The following is a 20,982-nucleotide window of genomic DNA, read 5'->3' as shown; positions in this document are numbered from 1 at the left end:
CCCGGATGACTCCAGTCGGCGTGCTCTCTTCTCCTCCCCCCCGCGGCCCGGAAGAGGAAGTGGTGAGCATCGGGTGCCTGCGCGGAAGAAGAGACCACGCTAGGGTGGTCTCTTCTTCCCGCGCAGGCACCCGATGCTCTCCACTTCCTCTTCCGGGCCGCGGGGGGGGGAGGAGAAGAGAGCACGCCGGTGCCGCTGACTCCAGCTGTCCTGCCGCGTTCCGCCCGGGCTGACAGCATTTTAAGCCCGGGCGGCGGAGGACCGGGGAGCAGCTGGGTCAGCGGGGAACCGCGAAGTATGGCGACACGTGTCTGCGAGCCAGATGCAGCCCTCAAAAGAGCCATATCTGGCTCGCGAGCCATGGGTTCCCGACCCCTGCTTTAAAACATTAAGGGGTTGATCCACCCCCATTCTTGCACTGTTTTTTTTTTAGATCCAGAGGGCAGGCATCTGCAGTAATTCAGGTTTTGACAAATAGTAGTTGAGGTAAAAGGTCTATTTGGGAGATATTCAGGGTGGATGAAAAATGTTCTGCATGGCTCATAAAAAGTTAATCAGGGTATTCAGGAGGAGCCACCATGGATACCTCATTAATGCCCGCTACTCTGCCCACAAACTGTCCCACAAGAGGTTAGTCACCCATAACTTATGGCCTTTTTATGCTCCTCCTGGAGCCTTCAAGCCTGAATATATTTATTGCAGCTCAGGAAAGGTCCCTTGCCACAACCATGCAGCTTCCCCGAAGTTCAGAAACCCTCCGTGAGAAGGCAGGAGGAAGATGCCCCATTCTGACCTCCTCTTCTGATTACCAGGGTTCCGTAAAGTGCACTAACAATCGCCTATGCAGTAAGACACATACACACAATCTGTAGTTTAAGCAACTTTCTAAGAAAGCTACTTAGCTAGAACATAAGAAATTGCCATGCTGGGTCAGGCCAAGGGTCCATCAAGCCCAGCATCCTGTTTCCAACAGAGGCCAAAACCAGGCCACAAGAACCTGGCAATTACCCAAACACCAAGCAGATCCCATGCTACTGATGCAATAACAGTGGCTATTCCCTAAGTAAACTTGATTAATAGCAGTTAATGGACTTCTCCTCCAAGAACTTATCCAAACCTTTTTTGAACCCAGCTACACTAACTGCACTAACCACATCCTCTGGCAACAAATTCCAGAGCTTTATTGTGTGTTGAGTGAAAAAGAATTTTCTCCGATTAGTCATAAATGTGCTACTTGCTAACTTCATGGAATACCCCCTAGTCCTTCTATTATTCGAAAGTGTAAATAACCGATTCACATCTACTTGTTCAAGACCTCTCATGATCTTAAAGACCTCTATCATATCCCCCCCTCAGCCGTCTCTTCTCCAAGCTGAACAGCCCTAACCTCTTCAGCCTTTCCTCATAGGGGAGCTGTTCCATCCCCTTTATCATTTTGGTTGCCCTTCTCTGTACCTTCTCCATCGCAACTATATCTTTTTTGAGATGTGGCGACCAGAATTGTACACAATATTCAAGGTGTGGTCTCACCATGAAGCGAAATAGAGGCATTATGACATTTTCCGTTTTATTCACCATTCCCTTCCTAATAATTCCTACCATTCTGTTTGCTTTTTTGACTGCTGCAGCACACTGAGACGACGATTTTAAAGTATTATCCACTATGATGCCTAGATCTTTTTCCTGGGTGGTAGCTCCTAATATGGAACCTAACATCGTGTAACTAGAGCAAGGTTTATTTTTCCCTATATGCATCACCTTGCACTTGTCCACATTAAATTTCATCTGCCATTTGGATGCCCAATCTTCCCGTCTTGCAAAGTCCTCCTGTAATGTATCACAATCCGCTTGTGATTTAACTACTCTGAATAATTTTGTATCATCCGCAAATTTGATAACCTAATTCATCGTATTCCTTTCCAGATCATTTATAAATATATTGAAAAGCACGGTCCAAGTACAGATCCTTGAGGCATTCCACTGTTTACCCTTTTCCACTGAGAAAATTGTCTATTTAATCCTACTCTCTGTTTCCTGTCTTTTAACCAGTTTGTAATCCACGAAAGGACATCGCCTCCTATCCCATGACTTTTTACTTTTCCTAGACGCCTCTCATGAGGAACTTTGGCAAACGCCTTCTGAAAATCCAAATACACTACATCTACTGGTTCACCTTTATCCACGTTTATTAACCCCTTCAAAAAAATGTAGATTTGTTCATGAATTCCAGAGATTGCAGACATGGAACCTCTTTTTAGGGGAGGCAGGTTTCTGGATACAAAGTCACCTTTCAAGAAAGCAGTTTAGATTGTTTTGTACTTTGCTAAGCCATTGCTGGTTTTTCTTTTTTGCTCTAATAAAGGCTTTATGGGTTTGGTTCACTACTATTTATCATTTCGGGTTGGGTTTTTTTTGGTGTTCAAATAAAAGTTTACTTAAATTTGAAAAGTAAAAACCAGGCGAAAATTATCAAAATTAAAAATAACATCAGAAATATTAGAATAATAAGCACAAGATGTTCTTCCTCTAGCATCTGAATGGGTGTCCAACTCAAAAAGTATCTTCCCCTATGGAGGGAAGAGTAGGCCTCTAAAACAACCAACATTAACCAGGTACTGGGTGATAATGAAAAATCCTTTTGTAGAAAAACAGATATCTTCAAAATGTCTCTCAAAACAAAGCAATAATATCCAAGTCTTCTCCACTGCTGTTTTCTCTTTTTGTAAATTGTAATTTTATTGCACACACAATAAGCAAGATAAAATAAATGTCATGCCATCATTGTAAAACTATGTTACAAAGTTTGGCAAGCAAGAAAAGTACAGTGTGGTACAAAACAAAGCCCATTCAAAACCAGAAAGAAACCTCTATCCCCCTTATCCACTTTATTCACATATAACCAGCAGGACAATATAAAATTTCCTAATCAGGAATCTTGAAGCGGAATGAGAATTTGAACGTCAGCATACATGAAAAACTTTAGGCCAAGATCAGAGAGGAGATAGCAGAGGGGAAGGAGATAGATATTGAAGAGCGTGGAAGAGAGGGAGGAACCCTGTGGGACGCCCTGTGTGAGGGGGATGTGGGATGATTTACAGTTGGCTATTTTTACGGTGTAATTTCTGTTGTTGAGATAGGACGAGAACCATTGCAACGCAGAATCAGTGACACCGATTTCAGAAAGGCGGGTGAGGAGTATGGTATGATTGACGGTGTCAAAGGCAGCACATATGTCAAGTAGGGCCAGTATGTATGATTGACCGTGGTCCAATCCCTTGAGTATAGTGTCAGAAAGGGTGAGAAGGAGGCTTTCAGTGTTATGGGCTTTACGAAAACCAAATTGAGCCGGGTGAAGGGTGTTGTGCTCTTCAAGGAATTCGGTGAGCTGGATATTGACTATTTTCTCCATTATTTTTGCTATGAAAGGCAAGTTAGAAATAGGGTGATAATTAGCTGGGATACTGGGGTCAAGGTTAGGTTTCTTTTAGGATGGGTTTGACTATTGCATGTTTAAGGGGGTCGGATACTTTGCCATGTGAGAGGGAGCAGTTTATTATGTCTACCAGGAGTTTCAAAATGGTGGCAGGGATGGAAAGAGGAGTCTTAGTGGGGATTGTATCTGATGAATGAGTGGCGGGTTTAGCCTTTTGGAGGATTCGTTCAATCTGTTTAGGAGAGGCGAGTTCAAGGGACTCGAGGTTAGCGCTTGAATTTTTGGGAAGGGGTTGACAGGGGAGGGATTAACAGGGAAACATTGGAGGACTTCTTGTGCATATAATACTTCTTGTTCACACAAAAGATTTATATGCATCTCTTGTAAAAATATATTTTACCATTTACTGCTAAACTCAAAATACTTTCTAAGTACTTGAAATGCGAAAAATACTGCCTATACAATCCCTTGTAACTGCAACCAGTATATAACTTTTTAAGGTATGTAAATGTAACCCAGCAGCACAATGGGAGGGGCCACATAAATAACTCTACCTCTCAACTGTGTGATTTAGAATGAGCAAGTGTACCATGCCCACACAACTAAAGGTTTTCTGAGGGGTGGAAAGGAGAAGTCGGAGCAGAAAATAAAAACATCATCAAATAATATAAATCCACAGGGACAGATTTTAAAAGCCTACGCGCATAAATCCACCTGCATAAAGCCCCGGGACACCTGTAAGTCCTGTGGCATGAAATAATGGGCGGTCCAGGGGCATGGCTGGAGGCCTCTCCACTGCTGCTGGGCCAGGGGATCTCGAGCCGGCAGTTGGCTGGCAGGCGTAACTTCTGAAATAAAGGTACCGGGGGTAGGGTATGGGGCTGGGGGGCGGAACAGGTAGGGGAAGGGAGGGGAAGGTGGGGGGGGGGGGAATGGGGAAAGCCAGCTGGTCTCCCCAAGGACTCGGCTGCGCGTGCATGTTATAAAATCAGGCGTACATTTGTGCGTGCTAGTAGGGATGTGAATCGTTTTTTGACGATTTAAAATATCGTCCGATATATTTTAAATTGTCAAAAATCGTTAGGGCCACGATACAATACCAATTCCCCCGATTTATCGTTAAAAAATCGTAAATCGGGGGAAGGGGGAGGGCAGGAAAACCGGCACACTAAAACCCCCTAAAACCCACCCCCGACCCTTTAAATTAAATCCCCCACCCTCCCGAACCCCCCCAAATGCTTTAAATTACCTGGGGATCCAGCGGTGGTCCAGAACGGTGGTGGTACGGAACGGCCCCCTCAATTGAATCCTTTTGTCTTCAGCCGGCGCCATTTTGCAAAATGGCCGCCGCAAAATGGCGGCGGCCATAGACAAAAACGATTCGACGCCACCGTTCTGGACCACCGCTGGATCCCCAGGTAATTTAAAGCATTTGGGGGGGGGGGTTCAGGAGGGTGGGGGATTTAATTTAAAGGGTCGGGGGTGGGTTTTAGGGGGTTGGCTCACGATTTTAACGATTTTTCACGATAGTTTACACACCCAAATGGCAACAATACGATTCCCTCCCCCTCCCAGCCGAAATCGATCGTTAAGACGATCGAGGACACGATTCACATCTCTACGTGCTAGGTAGCGCGCACAAATGTACTCGGCGCACGTAGGTTTTAAAATCCAGCCCTCAATGTATTGCTATTGCAGGTGATGCAAACAAAATCAGTGCATGCACATCTACAGAACACATTTGGATTCATATACTCTATAGGAAACACAAGCACATAACATTATAGTAAGAGAAAAATTAATTAACATTGGAAAATTAAGAAAATTAGCTTAAGTGTGTTAGAACAGAAAACCACTCCGATGCCCTATATCTCAGTTTAGTTCAAGAAAAATTTCAAAATTCTCACCTAAGTTCTGGCGAGAATAGTAGCATAAATTCTCAGTTAAATCTCATGTGACCTTTGGTTCTCTGTCATCCAGAATGTTGATGAAGCCGTTGCAGATACTTGAGGTCCAGCTCTCTGCCTAGATTCTGGGTCAACTTGCTTCCCAGAGATGAATGTTCAAAACCTCACAAAAAGAGACAATATTTTCTCTCTACTCTAAATAGAATTGCAATAAATCTGCAATTTCCCTGAACTTACTCTACACAAAACAAAATTTATCTAAGAAAATCACTTTAATTTTCTTGCTAAAAATACCCCACAACAAAAGGTGTTGTGGAGTTAAAAATTAGGGAAAAAAATAGATAAAGAGGCTCAGGTTATCCCTATGTAAAATGGATCACAATGAATCACTGCCAAGGACCACACACATATATACTGCTTGCTTATACACAACAAAATGTTATTACTGATTATATTACTTGGTGATGAACAGCATATTGCAGAAAGCAATGCATGTTGCTTGATTAGAATTTCTATAGGTTTTAGCCATATGAAATTGCATTTATGATTTTAGAATATTACAAGGCACTTTCCCCTGACAGAAAAGACAAGTCTTTCACTATCCCTCTGACCATCTCAGAATTCTTAGAATAGACACATTGGCATTAGAAGCAGATAGCTATGTGATAGCTAGGAAGTACCAAGCTTACAGTAGTGCATTTGCTTCTGTAAGATAGGAAGTCAGTCTCAGGAAGATACACTTGTTACTTTAAGATTAAGGAACTAGACCATCTAGGTTAGGGAAGTAGATCATCCCTGGCCATACGCCCATAACTGGACTGCTGCTGAGAACAGCTAAGGCTGCAAAAGAGGAACTACCTGTCTACATCTATAGTTTATTTATTTAATTATTTATTTAGGCTTTTTTATATACCATCGTTCCAACAGAAGATCACAATGGTTCATATAAATTGCATTCAATTACATTGTATAATATTGTATTAATAGGTTCCTATTTAAATTAATTGTATCTATTGAATAATCAAAACTTTCAAAGTTAACAATCTAATATTGATATTTACTGTTTCAGTTTTGAATAGATTTTAGTCAATTATTATTTGCTGTGCTGAGAAGAAGTAATATTCCTGGAATAATAATGTTCATTAAATAGTTTATTTGATATTTTTTTATATAAGTTCATAGGCTTTTCTGAATGTTCTTGTTTGAATTTCTTTTTTTCCGTTAACAGTCTTATTGATTCAGGTAGTTTGTTCCATAGTTTGGATCCTGCTAATGTGAACATTCATTCTCTTATTTGGGTTAGATGAGTGTTCAGATTTGAAGGAACTGTAAGAAGATTTTTGTTTTGAGATCTGAGATCTCTTTGTGGGTTGTAGCTTTTTATTGCTATTCCTGGAGGAGGTGGATCATAATTGTTTATAATATTAAAGATGAGGGATAATATTTTGTAATGGATTCTGAACTTTATTGGAAGCTAGTGAAGGTTGATTAGAGAAGGGATAATATGATCAAATGATTTAGTTCCTGAAGCATTTTGGAAAAGTTGTAGTGGTTTAATAGTGCTTGCGGGAAGGCCCAACAGAAGTGAATTGCAATAGTCCAGGTTTGAAAATATTAGTTTGTAGGACTGAGCGGTAGTCTTAGAAGGTAAGTAATGGTTTTAGACGGTGTAAGATTCTGAGTTTGGAATACCCAGATTTCATTATTTTACTTATATGTTTTTTCATGTTGATGTTTTCATCTATCTGTATTCTAAGGTCACGGACTTCATCTGAGGGTGTAATGTTGGCTATTCCAAGGTTGAGAGTGGGTTGTTTGAGATTTTTGTTGTCTCTTCTTAGCCATATTATTTCAGTTTTATTGGTGTTAAGTATAAGTTTTAGAAGAGAAAGTTCTTGTTGGATTGATCTCATATATGTTGTTAAGGTTGCTGTAGTTCTTTCAAAGTTTTAATCGAATGGAATGTAAAATTGAATATCATCAGTGTATATGAAAAATTTCATGTTCAGATTTTCTAAGAGAGTGCATGTTGGTAGGTAGGAAGTAGATGTTAAATAGGGTTGCCGAGAGTGCTGAGCCTTGTGGAGCTCCTGTGTCTATTGTGAATATGTCTGATAATTGGTTGTTTAATTTTACTTGAAAAGTTATATTCTTAAGGAAGGAGGAGAACCATTTGTGAACTTTTCTGTCAATTCAAATTTTTTTTAGTTGTTGGCAGTGTAGATGATGGTACACAGTGTAAAATGCTGCTTTTAAATCTAGTAGAACCAGTAAGTATGATTCATTGGGGTACATTTTAAGAAACAGCGCGCGCGCAAACAAAGGTACGCTGGATTTTATAAGATACTCGCGTAGCCGCGCGTATCTTATAAAATCCTGGGTCGACGCGTGTAAGGGGGTGCACATTTGTGCAACTTGCACACGCCGAGCCCCGTGCGCGCTGCCCGTTCCCTCTGAGGCCGCTCCGAAATCGGAGCGGCCTCAGAGGGAACTTTCTTTCCACCTCTCCCCACCTTCCCCTACCTAACCCCCCCCCCGGCCCTATCTAAATCCCCCTACCTCTGTCGCAGAAGTTACGCCTGCTCGAAGCGGGCATAACCTTGCGCGCACTGGGCCGGCTGTCGCGCGCCGTTTTCTGGTCCGGGGGCTGCGGCCACGCCCCCAGAATGCCCCCCGGCTGAAACCACGCCCGCAGCACTGCCCCCGGATGACGCGCCATCCGCGTCACGCCTCCCGACACGCCCACCCCAAGAAAGCCCCGGGACTTACACGCGTCCTGGAGCTTTGTGCGCGCCAGAAGCCTATGCAATATAGCCTCGGCACGCGCAGGGGGTTTTAAAAGGGTTATGCGCGTAACCCTTTTAAAATCCAGCCCTATATGATCAAATCCTTTTAGTATGTTGTTTGTTAGGGATATGAGTTTCAGTTGAATGTTTTTTTCTAAAGCCAAATTGGTTTGGGAATAAAATATTGTTGTCATCAAGGTGATTTTCTAATTGAGATAAAACTGCTTTTTCTAAAGCTTTTGAGATGAAAGGTAAATTTGAGATTGGTGTATAGTTGTCCCAGTCATGTAATTTTCCAGTTTTATTTTTCAAAGTCACAATAGCTTGTTTTGCCATCTTGGGGACTATTCCTTGTGTTAGAGAGTGGTTTATTAATGTTGTGATTATTGATGTGATTATGGTCTTTACTTTTTTAAGGGTATTAACTGGGATAGGATCTAGTGGATGGGACGCAGGTTTCATTTTATTGATTATCTGATTCACTTCTAATTTTGAAACTGTGTTGAAAAAGGACCATTTTGGTTTGGTAGGGTGAGTTTCTGAATTATCTACTTGATGGTCATTGGAAAATTGTGACTAGAGAGTATTTATTTTATGCAGAAGATAGTTTGCATAATCATTGCATGAGGTTTTTGTGAAGTCATAGTTGTTTGGAGGATGTTGGATCTTTGATAAGGTTTCTTACTGTTTCATAGAGAAGTTTAGAGTTGTAGATTAGTCCATGAATTTGATTAGCATAGTATTGTTTTTTTTTGTTTAATTTTTAGTTCTCGGTATTTAGATAGTTGTAATTTATATTTTGCAAGGTTTTCTGTTGATTGTTTTTTTTCTCCATTGCTTCTCATATTTTCTTAGGGTTTGGTGTGTCGTAAGTCTTCGTTGTACCATGGTTTCTTTTGTTTTGAATAGTTTTCTTTTTTGTGGAAGTTTTTTTCAGATAGGCAAGAAGAGACTTTCTGTTGCTTAAAATATACTGGCTTATAATATTTGTATTTAAAAGACATAAACCATTCTGGAATCATTCTTTATACTTTAAACGCATTTCTTTCAAATGTTTAACAAGAGACAAATATTTCCCTTACAATAAGAAGTTAATGCAAAGGAAATATTCCAGTAAGAAAAGATGTTTAGAATATACTGCAGTGACATTAAATATCTTGCAGTATCTAAAACAGGAAGTAACTATAGCAAGTTCAGACAGCTCAGGATTAAAAAGTATCTTTCTGTAAGATTTGAAACGCACTTGTGCACCTGAGAGCTAACATATAACTTGTGGACCCCACAAAGTATGATGGCAAGAACAAGGAAACAAAATATGTTCACGTACTCAGAGAGTCCTGGACTGTAGCCTAGTCTTGGCTGTCGACCCAAAAATGGGTGGCAACCCAGTGCTAGTTCCACAATTAGGTGTTTATAAGTGGGAGGTTTGGAAGCAGTTCTGTGTGCTGAGTGAGCAACTGACCTGATATCTGCCTATGACAACCACAGTGTCCGACATGTCATCTCCCCCACCGAGACCCTTCTTTGTAACATTGCTGAGGGTGAGACGGGGGAGCCATCACTCAGGGAAGAGCCTACTGAAAATATTCATTTAGACCATTCTCTTATATGGTATTGCTTCATATATTCAGTTATTTGCTAGGCTAAGATATTGGCATGCTTTGCTGTTATATTGCTGATTTCATTGCCTATAATTTTGGGGGAAGTGTTTGCTGTGACTTATATTACTGCTAGTTCTTATGTAGAAATAAAAGCTCACATATGTTCTTTTGCCAATTTCTTTCAGTATTTGTGCCTTATTTCCGCTAGGTCATTCAGGGCAAACATCCCACCCCACCACGGCCACACTACAAAAGGCTATGCTTGTTCCTGCTGCAGGATGGAAAAGTAGCAAAAGAGAAAGTTCTTTACTTTTTTTTTTCTCTGCAGACACACTGCAGATAAACATCTCACCTCATGGCTACATTCCTGTATCTCTTGGTCTTTCTAAAAGAAAGGGAGCCATTTTTTATTCTTAATTAAAATTGCTCATTAGTATTCAAAAGCTTGATCCTCATTAGCTCCAGGCAAATATCGCTCACCCAAGCACTGATACAAAAGCCTACAATTGGTCTTTTTCAATTAAAATAGTGTTTCATGGAAGCTAAATGATGATAATTTATAATATCTTATCCTGTCCAGTTTATGTCCACTTGGTGTTGGTGTAATAATACAGCACTAGCTTCCAGCCCAAGGAGACCCTGCTGGGATGAGGTAAAGTAATAAACTTCACCAGGAAGGGTGAAAGACCCATCAATTGAACTTCAAAGGAACATCTATCATTTGCATTCCTTTGTAACCAACAAAAGAACAATTTCAAATAACTTTTATCTTTTTACCTTTTATGCTTGCTGCAAAGGAAGAGAAAATTCAACTTAATAAATATTTTTAAATTATTGAGTTACATAAGGTTGAACATGTAGTTTACAAGAAATCTAAAATTCTTGAAATTTAGCAATGAAATTGTTTTACAAACTTTCAGGGACTTAGCAGAGAGGAAGATGTCAGAACTTCAGCAGTGAGTACTACTGAGGAAGATTTCAAAAGTAAAGAAGAACTACTGGAAATCAGTAAAAAAGGTACAGGAAAACAGTTAAAAAAGTGTAAAAAGTGAAAATCTCTCTATATTATATTGCTTTTGGAAGTGAATAATAAACTTAAAACCCAGCTGTGACTGTATTCTTCTCTTTATTAAGTACTTCTGTGTACAAGCTTGTTTTTTGTATTCACGCAAACTAAGACGTTTCAGTATTTAGGTAAACTAGAGAAAGCAAAGTTCTACCTTCCATTTTCATTTCATTGTAGGTACAGAAAAATTCATTTTAAGGGATGTTTTGTAGTGATATAATTTTTTTTTGCAAAAATCGTTATTTGCTTATCCTTCAACATTTAAGCCTTGTATGATTTTATGTAATTACTGTATATTGCAAGAAGTTATTCTTTTTCATCCTCATATATGAAAGGGAACATAACCACTTGCTAAATTTAAAGTAATGCAGCGGGGGAAATGTTATATTTTATGTTTCATAGGAAACATGATTTATCACCTTAAAGATTCTGAATTTTCATGAAGGTAAAGGGATATTTTGTGCCTCTCAGGACCTCCTGCCCTGTTTTTGTAGGATATAATTCATCATCTTTTATTACTTCAGCTTTTCATGAGCCAACTGGAACCGACTTTGGGGCAGATCAAAGAAAACACTATAAGGGTTTCAACTTGTTTAAAAAGCAATTTTCAAAGCAAATGGATCTCAGTTGTCTACTTTATGTCATCAAAGCACAAAATTAGAAAAGGAAGCAATTAGTCTGAAAACTTTTATGGGTATTTTCAAAATAATTATATTGAAGCAATACATTTTTTTCTTTTTTCTTCAAGACAAACCAGGCCTTTTATAACAAAGGTTTTCTAATATGTTGCTATAGAGATTCTTAGATAAGTATAAATTTACGAGTAATAAACTTTCTTTTACTATACATCATACTAAAGTATACAATTTGTTAAATCTCAGTATTGGAGGCTGAACATTTTTGTTATTTTCAAATATTGAAAAGAGAGCCTTATCACTGAAATTATTTATGTGAATAAGGGGGTCATTTATCAAAATGCGCTAAGGCTTTTTCGCATGCGTTAAGGGCTTAGCCATGCGATAGCACCATATCATATGGTGCGATGCAAATATGGAAAATAGGAGGAGTTAGGGGTGGGGTTTGCCTGTCTGCGAAGAGCTATTGCACAGACTTAATGCTGATTTTAACACACAGAGAGAGAGAGAGAGAGAGAGAGCATTGTTACCCAGGTAGAGAGTCCATCAAGCTAGGTTGAGAGAACATTGCACAATCTCATCTTGGAGTGAGTTTCCTCACTCAGAGGGTCATAAAATGTTCACAAGAGACCACTGTTCTGTTCGTACGTCTAACATTGAATGTCAAAGGGGCCCCTAACCCCCTACACTGATACCTAAACTTCACCTCGAGTTACTAGGTGGGCCTACTATAAGGATACAAATACCTATCTAGGGAGATGACATTATGGCCTCTCTCTCTCTCATCACAATTTGCACTAACTTAGCTCTTCACATAGGTAATTTGCATAAACCACACCCCTTTTGCTATCACATGCGATACTTACCACATTTCAATAAACCTAGGTCTAAGTTTGTGAGACTCAGTGTATTGATCTTATCAGGGTTATTGCTTTGTGTTTTGGAAAACCTAGTATATCTAATAAATGCAGAATTTTCTCAGCTTGAGCTACTGAATTTTGTAAAAGATTCTAAGACTTCCTATACAAATATACTAGGTACGCTCTAGAACATTTCAATGCATTAGTAATGTGTGAATGAGAGATGTTTTAATGATGTTCAAGGAAGCTAAATTGCAGGAGCCTTTTAAAAGAGCTGTACAGGCAGGTTCCAGTACTATATTTAAAGTTAGCTGCATGGAAGTGACGATGCAGGACATGTTCCTTCTGGCTACTATAAGGCAGTTGCAAATAATAACTTGTATAACTGTACCTTTATGACCGATCTGAGCTTATCAGAAAATACTACTCTACTGTTTGCCTTAGATAATAGATATTTTATTAGGGATTACTTTAGGACTAACACAATGATCTTACTGCTGTAACTTATTACTTGTCAGATGTTATAGGGATCATGGATTCAGAAAGTTTTACAATCAGAACATATTTTGTTGTTATAAAATAAATGAGGCACTAGCATATCAAATCAGCTGTAGCTTGCACGTAGAAATTATCAATGAAGTATTCTGAGTACCCATAAAAACATAAATGTCCACCTTACAAGGTCTTTGACTCATCTGGGCTACTGTAAAGGGAGATCTGTCTGCTGTACTTCGTCATGGCTGTTAAAGTAGCTGGATTAGCCAGCTCTGCATTTGGTGTTAGCCTAGCTCTTGGGGGAGGGGGATTCTTACAGCTCAGCGAGATGGACTGCCAAATCCTACCTCTAGGTTAGGAGTGCAGAGGAGATGTGAGGGTCCTTGAAGATGTTACATGTGGCTGAAAGCAAAATTAGTCCTTTGTCTTTTTTTTTTTTTTTTATATAGAGATTCATCTGTATTTCTTAGTTCATTTCTGCAGAGCAATTAGCTTTCAGATGGACAATCCGATTGATTCAACACTGCCAGTTTTTTTTTTTTTCCAAAACAGTGGGTCATTCTTAGGCCAAAATGACACTGACCAGGCTTTTGAAGCAAACATCTCTCTGATAAATTCACAAACACTGATAGGTAGGTTTGGGAAGCAAAGCTGTAAATTCCCGCCACATACGCGCCTAGCCTGCTCTGGTTTTGCAGGTACACAGCCTTCATTGTTCTGTGTATAAAGCAGTTTTTTTTCTTGTGCAAAGATGCCAGCTCCCATGCAGCTTTGCAGCAGAGACTCATTTTGTTAGCCATATACATACAATCAGAATGTTTTCTGGGCTTTTCTCCTACACTACTCAATATCTTTAGAAGCTTTTGACTGAGCAGTTATGTTAAAATAATCATTTTCCTTTCTTTATGTTACCCCCTATATTTAGTAGAATATGATATTGTCCTTCAGACTAGCCCACTAAAGTTCTATATGTGAAAATGAAGATGTAGTATCCAAAAAGAAAAACTGATAAGATGCAGGTGCTTAAGTTCAGTCTAGATTTATACTCTGCTGGGGAAAAGATGTTTGATCAACCAGATAAATGCAACCAAAATATAGAATTAGTCATGTCTGGTTTATTTAAAAAGTTCACAGTAATGCTTATATGGCAGTCTATAGCTTACAGTACATCATGTTCACTGTATATCACTACAGGTTATAGAATTCTTGTTGAATTTCAAAATGCAAATAAGACTCTACTAGAGATGAGCCAGGCTTACAAAGAACTAGAATCCAATGTGTAAGTAACAATTTTTTTGAGCGTTTTAAGTTCTATTGTAGTATTCTTCATAATTGAGGCACAGTGTAACTATAATGTTTCAATACATATTATAGTAATGTATAGATATAAGTAGATGTTTACTACTGTTTTCAATCTATGTTTACTAGTGTCCAGTAAAAGGAAGAGGTCAGCATTTGCTTTTTTTTTTTTCTGGCTGTTTATTTGTAGACCCATATACATATGTATATTTTTGTGTTTGTTTTTCTTGTTTAGTCAAGTAACTTCACTTCCAAGGCTATGGGCATCTTCTCCAAGTGAAATGACCATCTCAGAAATCAAGATGGGAAGAAAGGCTTCATTACCTTTCTGTCTGAAGAGAGATGATAGTAGCAAACTCCTTCATAATTTTGGTGTTGGTTATCTTGTAAATGGACATCACTCTGAGCCCAGCATCTCAGAATCTGTTATGGGATTAGATGTGCTCCAGAACATTAAAGAACACATTCAACAAAGTAAACATAATTTCATCTTCTAATCTATTATATAGTATATTGCAAATATTTATAAGAAATTGATGTAAATGAAGGTAGGTATGTGCATTCGGATGATTGAATGTGAAAACTGATCTAAATGAGGCAATTTTAGGTTTGGTTCAAGTCATCTAAATCAAATGGGTGTAGTCATAAAACTCACAGTCCTTTTTGGCTCTTTGTTTCAATTCCATTAAAGTCTGAGGAAGCAAGCAATGCAATGCAAGACCAATCATGTTTTCAATCAGCCTATCCCAGATGGCAGTTGCATAGATTGGCTTCATCATTTTTTTAAAAGTAAAAGTGAAACTGAAAGCACATCGAGCAGCCATCGACCATTTTGTTCAGTCATTCCTCTATTGGATCTCAGAGAGGAAAAACAGATTTTCAAGCTCCTTGCTTGAAAATAGAATGAATAAAAATATTAGATCTCATTTACAGGAGAAAGCAAAGTGTTACTTAGAAGCGGCTTCCTGCTTTCTCTCTGTAAAAGAGTTAGTATGAAAATGTGGTGTACTAATTCTTGTGTGTGCATTCTATGGCTTGAGGTTTTCATGCCACTGTATTTGCTGCTGTACCATTCATTCTGTGCCTTTGAGTGCTGATGGCACTGTTGGTGCCCTTTGCCCCTTTTTTGTTGCATTGGGTATTCTTGCCATTGTTAATGTTCAGCAGTCAGTTTAGCCATAGGATTTAAAACAAAATACATTTTTTTTCTGTTCTTTCTAGCTAGTGACAGTTATATCCTGCCTTGGAAGTGACTTGAAACCCTAGAAATGCTTGGTGGGTGTTACAGAAGGGGAGCGTTAGCAGAGCGATCCTATCTTGTGGGGATAGTGTGTCCTTGGGCCTCGGCACGACCCCAGGAAACTCCAAGGCAGCACCGAGGGTAGGCGAGGCGTGTCCCAGCATGGGTGGAGACGGACGATCTGACCCTCTGCAGACCTGCATGCTTCTGGATCCAACAGATAGTGTTGGTTAATGAACAGTCCTCCAACCGTTCCCAGCCCTTTCGGACCTGCCACAAGGAATGACAAGAAGCAGCAGGCCAGACTACGGATGAGGGCAGACGAAGGTTCTGGAATATAAAGACTCTAGACATAGACAAGGAACTTGGAAGCCTCTGGACGTAGACAAGGAACTTCAAAGACTCAGGATCAAGGTTCAGGAACAAAGTCAAGTACTGGATTGAGGCTGCCATGCAGCGCAGCCTACACAGCCCACCGTAAACGGGCAGACCCAATGGGCTAGTCATGGACCACACTAGAATGCGAAGCAGGCTCTAGACGTGGTGTGGAATAGATGAAGCTGGAACATGGCGAAGATTCAGTAGAAGCCTGTACCAAGGCGCGCTCTACACAGCCCATCCTAGGCTGGTCGCAGACCACGCTGGAATGGCACAAGTTCAGTCAGAGTCTTAGGCATGGACAGAGCAGCCCCAAGAACATCCAAGGGCTGGAATGAGAGTCAGGACAGAGGACCAAGATGGAACTTGGCTTCAAACAGGAAACAGGACCAAGATGGGACTTGGCTTCGGGCAAGGATGACCCTCTGGAGACTTGAGCTGCGGATGAGAAGACAGACAATGTACCATGAGCACGCAGGAAAGGGTGACATCGAGGAACCAGGGGTTCTGGAAGCAGAGGTGAAGACAAGGCATCAGGAAGCAACATCAGGAACCAAGGACATCGGACAACAGGAACATGGAAACATATTAAGATGAGACATGGAGCTCCAACGAAGAATGAAGGCCTGACGGAGCCCTGGAAAGCGAGACATCCAGGAGCAAGCAACTCCAAGAAAACAAAGAGGTAGGCGATCTATGATAGCCGTAAGGTAAACACAAACAATAGATGCCTGATCTTTTTCCAAATGTTTATTAAGCAGAGACGTGTTCAAAAATCGCCCGACTCAGGCCAAGTTTCGCGGTTCAAAAACCGCTGCCTCAGGGGCTTCAACACTCCACAATTATGAAAAAATCTCAGTAGTGTATTTCTCATCCGATGTACAGAGACCGGGAGTGAAGTGCTGTTTGCAGAAGCATTGCTGACAGTAATTGACTGTACATCGGATGAGAAATACACTACTGAGATTTTTTCATAACTGTGGAGTGTTGAAGCCCCTGAGGCAGCGGTTTTTGAACCGCGAAACTCGGCCTGAGTCGGGCGATTTTTGAACACGTCTCTGCTTAATAAACATTTGGAAAAAGATCAGGCAAGTAACTCCAATGCAAGGCCCCGGCTTCAGTGCTGCCTCCAGGGAAAAGGTGAGAGGCCTCTTGTGGCACAGCTACGAGAGGAATCGTAACAGTGAGTGGAGGGAGAATACATGAGTAGCGAGATAGATCTGAATTTAGTTGCTTTAAATATTATTGGCAAAAGAAAAAAGCAGGATATGAGTTATCAGCAGAATCTGAGACCAGACAGAGCTCAGCACATTACAGGAAAACATCTGACCAACTAAATACAGATGAAAAGTACTGTTGACCTTTTCCTGAATAGGTCATGATGAACAAATAAGGTCTGACACTAATTTGAGCCAATTAAAGCTTGATAATGTACTTTGACATAGCTGGGCCTGCCCCAGAGTCAAAAGAACAAATGATATCCTGATGGCCTGGCCATAAGAAGCCAATCAATTAAGTATCTATGAAGTTGCTCCCAGCAATCAAAAGTCAGCTACTCATGAGCCAGATACTTATGATGATGCGCTAAGCTCTGCCCATGATGACTCCCAGCATGGGAATTTAAACTAGCAACATCATAACAAGAATTGTTGATAAATTAAGTCATTGCAGAAGCTTCTGGAAGCACAGAGACATGATCTGCTTCAGACTTCAAGTGGCAAATTACTTCTGAAGCAGCAGAAATTCAGGCAATATAAATCTTAGATGGGGTTAGTTATTTCTGTTGAGGGAGAACTAACCAGTCTCACAGGATAGCAATGAAGACTTTTTCTTTTCTTTTCTTTTTTTTTTAATAAAATGTTGGTGTGACTTCTTATTGTGTCCTAAATTGTGTTGTGACTTGTAAGTGTCCTAGGTTTGGGAATGCTAATTCCTAAGGATAATCCCAACATCCTTGTTTGTGTCACTTTGCTTTTCTCACAGTGGTTTGGGCTATTCATGCCACTCAGTGTCCTTTGCCCCTCTCTTGCTACCCTGGAATGTTCATGCTACTCTTGGTCTTTCAGGGCACTGTTGCTCTGCTGCTTGCCAGCAAGTTTCATTGAACTTGGGTGAAAAATCCCAAAGTTAGAGTAAAAAGTAGGATGCAATGAATCCCTCATTGATTTCAATGGAAATAAATGAAACAAATGAGCTTCTGATGCAAACTAAATGAATCAGGACACTGAACTGAAAATCAGAACCAACAATTGTTTCCATACACCCCCCTAAAATGTGGTAATATAGAATCATAAAATACAGCCTCCATGATGCATTAATATATTTATAGACAGCAAAGGGTTTTTATTAATGATTCTGTTTCATCAAAAATTTTACTTGACTTACAAGAGGTATGTGAGCCCTTACTGCTGTGGAGCAGTTGAACCCCCAAGGCCCATGCTGGTAACAGGCAAATGAACCCTGCAGCTGGACAGTCTGGAGCTTCATCTTTACCAGCTATCTCCTCTGCAGCTTGGGCCCTTGGATTCTGGTGGCCAGCAGGACTTAGCTGGGTCCCTAGGACAGCGGTGGTAGCTACAGTCCAGAGACAAGGCAGACTGCAGGCTTACAGCAGTCAGAGGAGAGGGAAGATTGGGGCAGGCAGTGAGCTAGAATAGTCGGGTCCAGGCTAGAGATCAGCTCTAGGTGACAAACCAACATGGTCACATCCAGGCAGGACATCAAGTCCAGAGGAGCAAGCTGAAGGAGACGTGGATACACAGAAGACACTGAGGATGGGAACAAGGAAGACAGGCTAGACGAGGGTGGGCCGGGTGACAAGATGAAGCTGGGCTGGAAGACGAGGTGAGGCAAGGTTGGAAGAAGGAACAGGAATGCTGGCAACTTGCAATGTAGAAAATGCAGGAGACCCATTGCTGATGCAAGGCCTGGATGTCTGAAAGGCCCTTTTAAGGGCTGAACCTATGAAGTCATCCAAGGGTGCCGCAGCCTGTTTCCCAACGCTGGTCCTTTAAGTCTGGATGGCCGGCACATGCGCGCACCTAGGGAGAGCAGGGCAAGGGCAAGGATGGCAGCGGCCATGCAGTGCTTGGGGGTGAGTGTACGGCTTGCGAGGACATCCCGTAAGCTGGCAAACATAACACAAACTTTCTGTAGTGCCCTACCTAAGGCAAGCTATTAAAGAAAGCTCAATTATGGTCACTTGAATTCGCTTACTTCTAGAGCTAAAATATTTTAAGGGAGTATTTGAACCAAGGAGAACTCACTTGTACCTCCTGTTCAAAATGTGAAGAACTGAAAAGTGAGATAGGATCTGAAAGGGTAACTGACCAAACTTTACACTATATCTTCAGGGTTAGCATACTATCATTTCAAGACCAAAGACTGATTGACCATTTCTTTACAAAAGGCTTCACAAATCTTGCCTCATGATTCTATTGCAGTCAGATTTTCAGGATATCCATAATGAATATGCATGAGATAAATTTACATACATAGGAGACCCGGTATATGCAATTTCATCTCAAACATATTCTTTGTGGATAACAAAAAAAAAAACCATGATTGGATGTGGGGTCGCTAGGACAGGTTTGCAAAGCCCTACTATACAACGAAGTTTATAATATTGATTGCTTGTGGGGTTTATCAAATTCTTCCAACCTCCTTTGAATGTAAATAATTTTAAAATTGCTACAATTATTCCCATCTAATATTCTTTTATTAGCTGTAAAATTAAGATGTTTAAAACAAATGCAAGTTTTTATTATATAACCAGTGTATTCCCATTATACCTACACCATAAAATACCTCGTAATCAGCGTTTGAAGAGGAGGTTGGTTTTTAAGGGTTGGAACAAAGTATTGATGGCAAATGTTCAACACCAACAGCATTTTATCCTCCTTTTCATCTATTCAAATTTTCTCTTCACATTTTGTAATAGATATTTGCTTCTCTATGGGAAAATGAATGGTTCAGAAAAATGTCTGAGGGTGCAATTTTCAAAAGCCCCTTTTTATCAAGATAAAAACTGACTTATCCGGGGTGAAAGGGCTGTTTGAAGATTGCCAACCCTGAGCCCGGCTGAAAATGCACGTGGCACTTCCATAGCACAAGTACTCTAAGCTGGGTTAAAAGGAGGCATTCCCGAGGGAGTGTTTACATTAGGGAGGTAAAAATGGTGTGTGTGCTTGATATTTTCAAAAAATCTGTATGCCTTTTCCCAGCCAAAGGTTAGCTCACGGAAAAAAGCTGGCATGGCTGCTTTTGGTGCATGCAATAAGGAAAATAAGCATAGTTTTCAAAGAGGGAGGTTTCTCTTTGAAAATTCAAGTAAAGTGCGAGTGCTAAAAGTGGCCGTGTACTTTGCACCAGCATGAGTTGTTTGAAAATACAGCCCTTAATGAATTGTTGAGACTATGTTGACCACACTGCACGTTATCAGTTTATCACAATTACTTTACCCAAGGCACTCGAAAATGAGCATACAGGAAACTTAAAACTTTTCGCAGTTTCATCAAAGATCTCTTTATTTGTTGACTTATAAAAAAAAAAAGTTACCTAAAACTATTGTTTTTTTTACCCTAAGTTTGTTATGAGGTAAATTTTCTGTAGGTGCCTGTCACTCTATGGTGCCTAATGTTTGGCCTGCACAAATCCAGCTAGTATTCAAATATAAAGTGCTAGTGTACATTGGGCCTGATTTTCAAAAGCATTTGCATGCTTAAAACAGGGTTTTACAAGTGTAAATGCACTTTACCTGTGTAAGTGGGCTTTTGAAAATTGCTACAATATGTGCCAATGAATTGTCCATTGGATTTCCCCACGTAAGTGCACTTTGGAGCAGATTTTCAAAGACTACGAGCGTAACCTGAGAAAATCTGCCCCTGCGCGTGCCGAGTCTATTTTGCATAAGCTTGGCGGAGCGCGTAAGCACCGAGACGCGCGTATATCCCGGGGCTTCGAAAAGGGGGCGGGTCAGTGGGCGTGGCAGTGGTCGGGGCGGGCCCAGGGGCGTGGCAATGGTTCGGGGTGGGGCTGAATCCCCCGGCACAGCGGCCTGTGCTGGGGGATGGCGAGCCAGCAGGCGTAACTTTTGAAATAAAGGTAGGGAGGACGATTTAGTTAGGGCTGGGGGGTGGGTTCGATAGGGGAAGGGAGGGGAAGGTGGGGGGGGGGGGGGGGGTGGCCGAAAAAAAAGTTCCCTCCGAGGCCGCTCCGATTTTGGAGCGGCCTTGGAGGGACCACGGAAAGCCATTGGGGCTCCCCTCAGGCTCGGTGCGCGC

At 40.8% G+C, this 20,982-nt stretch overlaps 1 protein-coding gene across 2 annotated transcripts in view; it reads left to right on the top strand.

The window, feature by feature from the left end:
• The window catches only part of MAP3K19 (mitogen-activated protein kinase kinase kinase 19), a 98,861-nt gene that overhangs the window by 49,205 nt on the left and 28,674 nt on the right, over positions 1-20,982 (top strand). For both annotated transcript variants that reach the window (XM_029605369.1, XM_029605370.1), the window contains exons 7-9: positions 10,648-10,744; positions 13,978-14,062; positions 14,318-14,556. In XM_029605369.1, the coding sequence (XP_029461229.1) occupies positions 10,648-10,744; positions 13,978-14,062; positions 14,318-14,556 (421 nt within the window). The remainder of the gene's footprint in view (positions 1-10,647; positions 10,745-13,977; positions 14,063-14,317; positions 14,557-20,982) is intronic.

The sequence above is a fragment of the Rhinatrema bivittatum genome, chromosome 6, assembly GCF_901001135.1.
Source record: "Rhinatrema bivittatum chromosome 6, aRhiBiv1.1, whole genome shotgun sequence".
Lineage (NCBI taxonomy): Eukaryota > Metazoa > Chordata > Amphibia > Gymnophiona > Rhinatrematidae > Rhinatrema > Rhinatrema bivittatum.
This window is presented reverse-complemented; position numbering and strand designations above follow the sequence as displayed.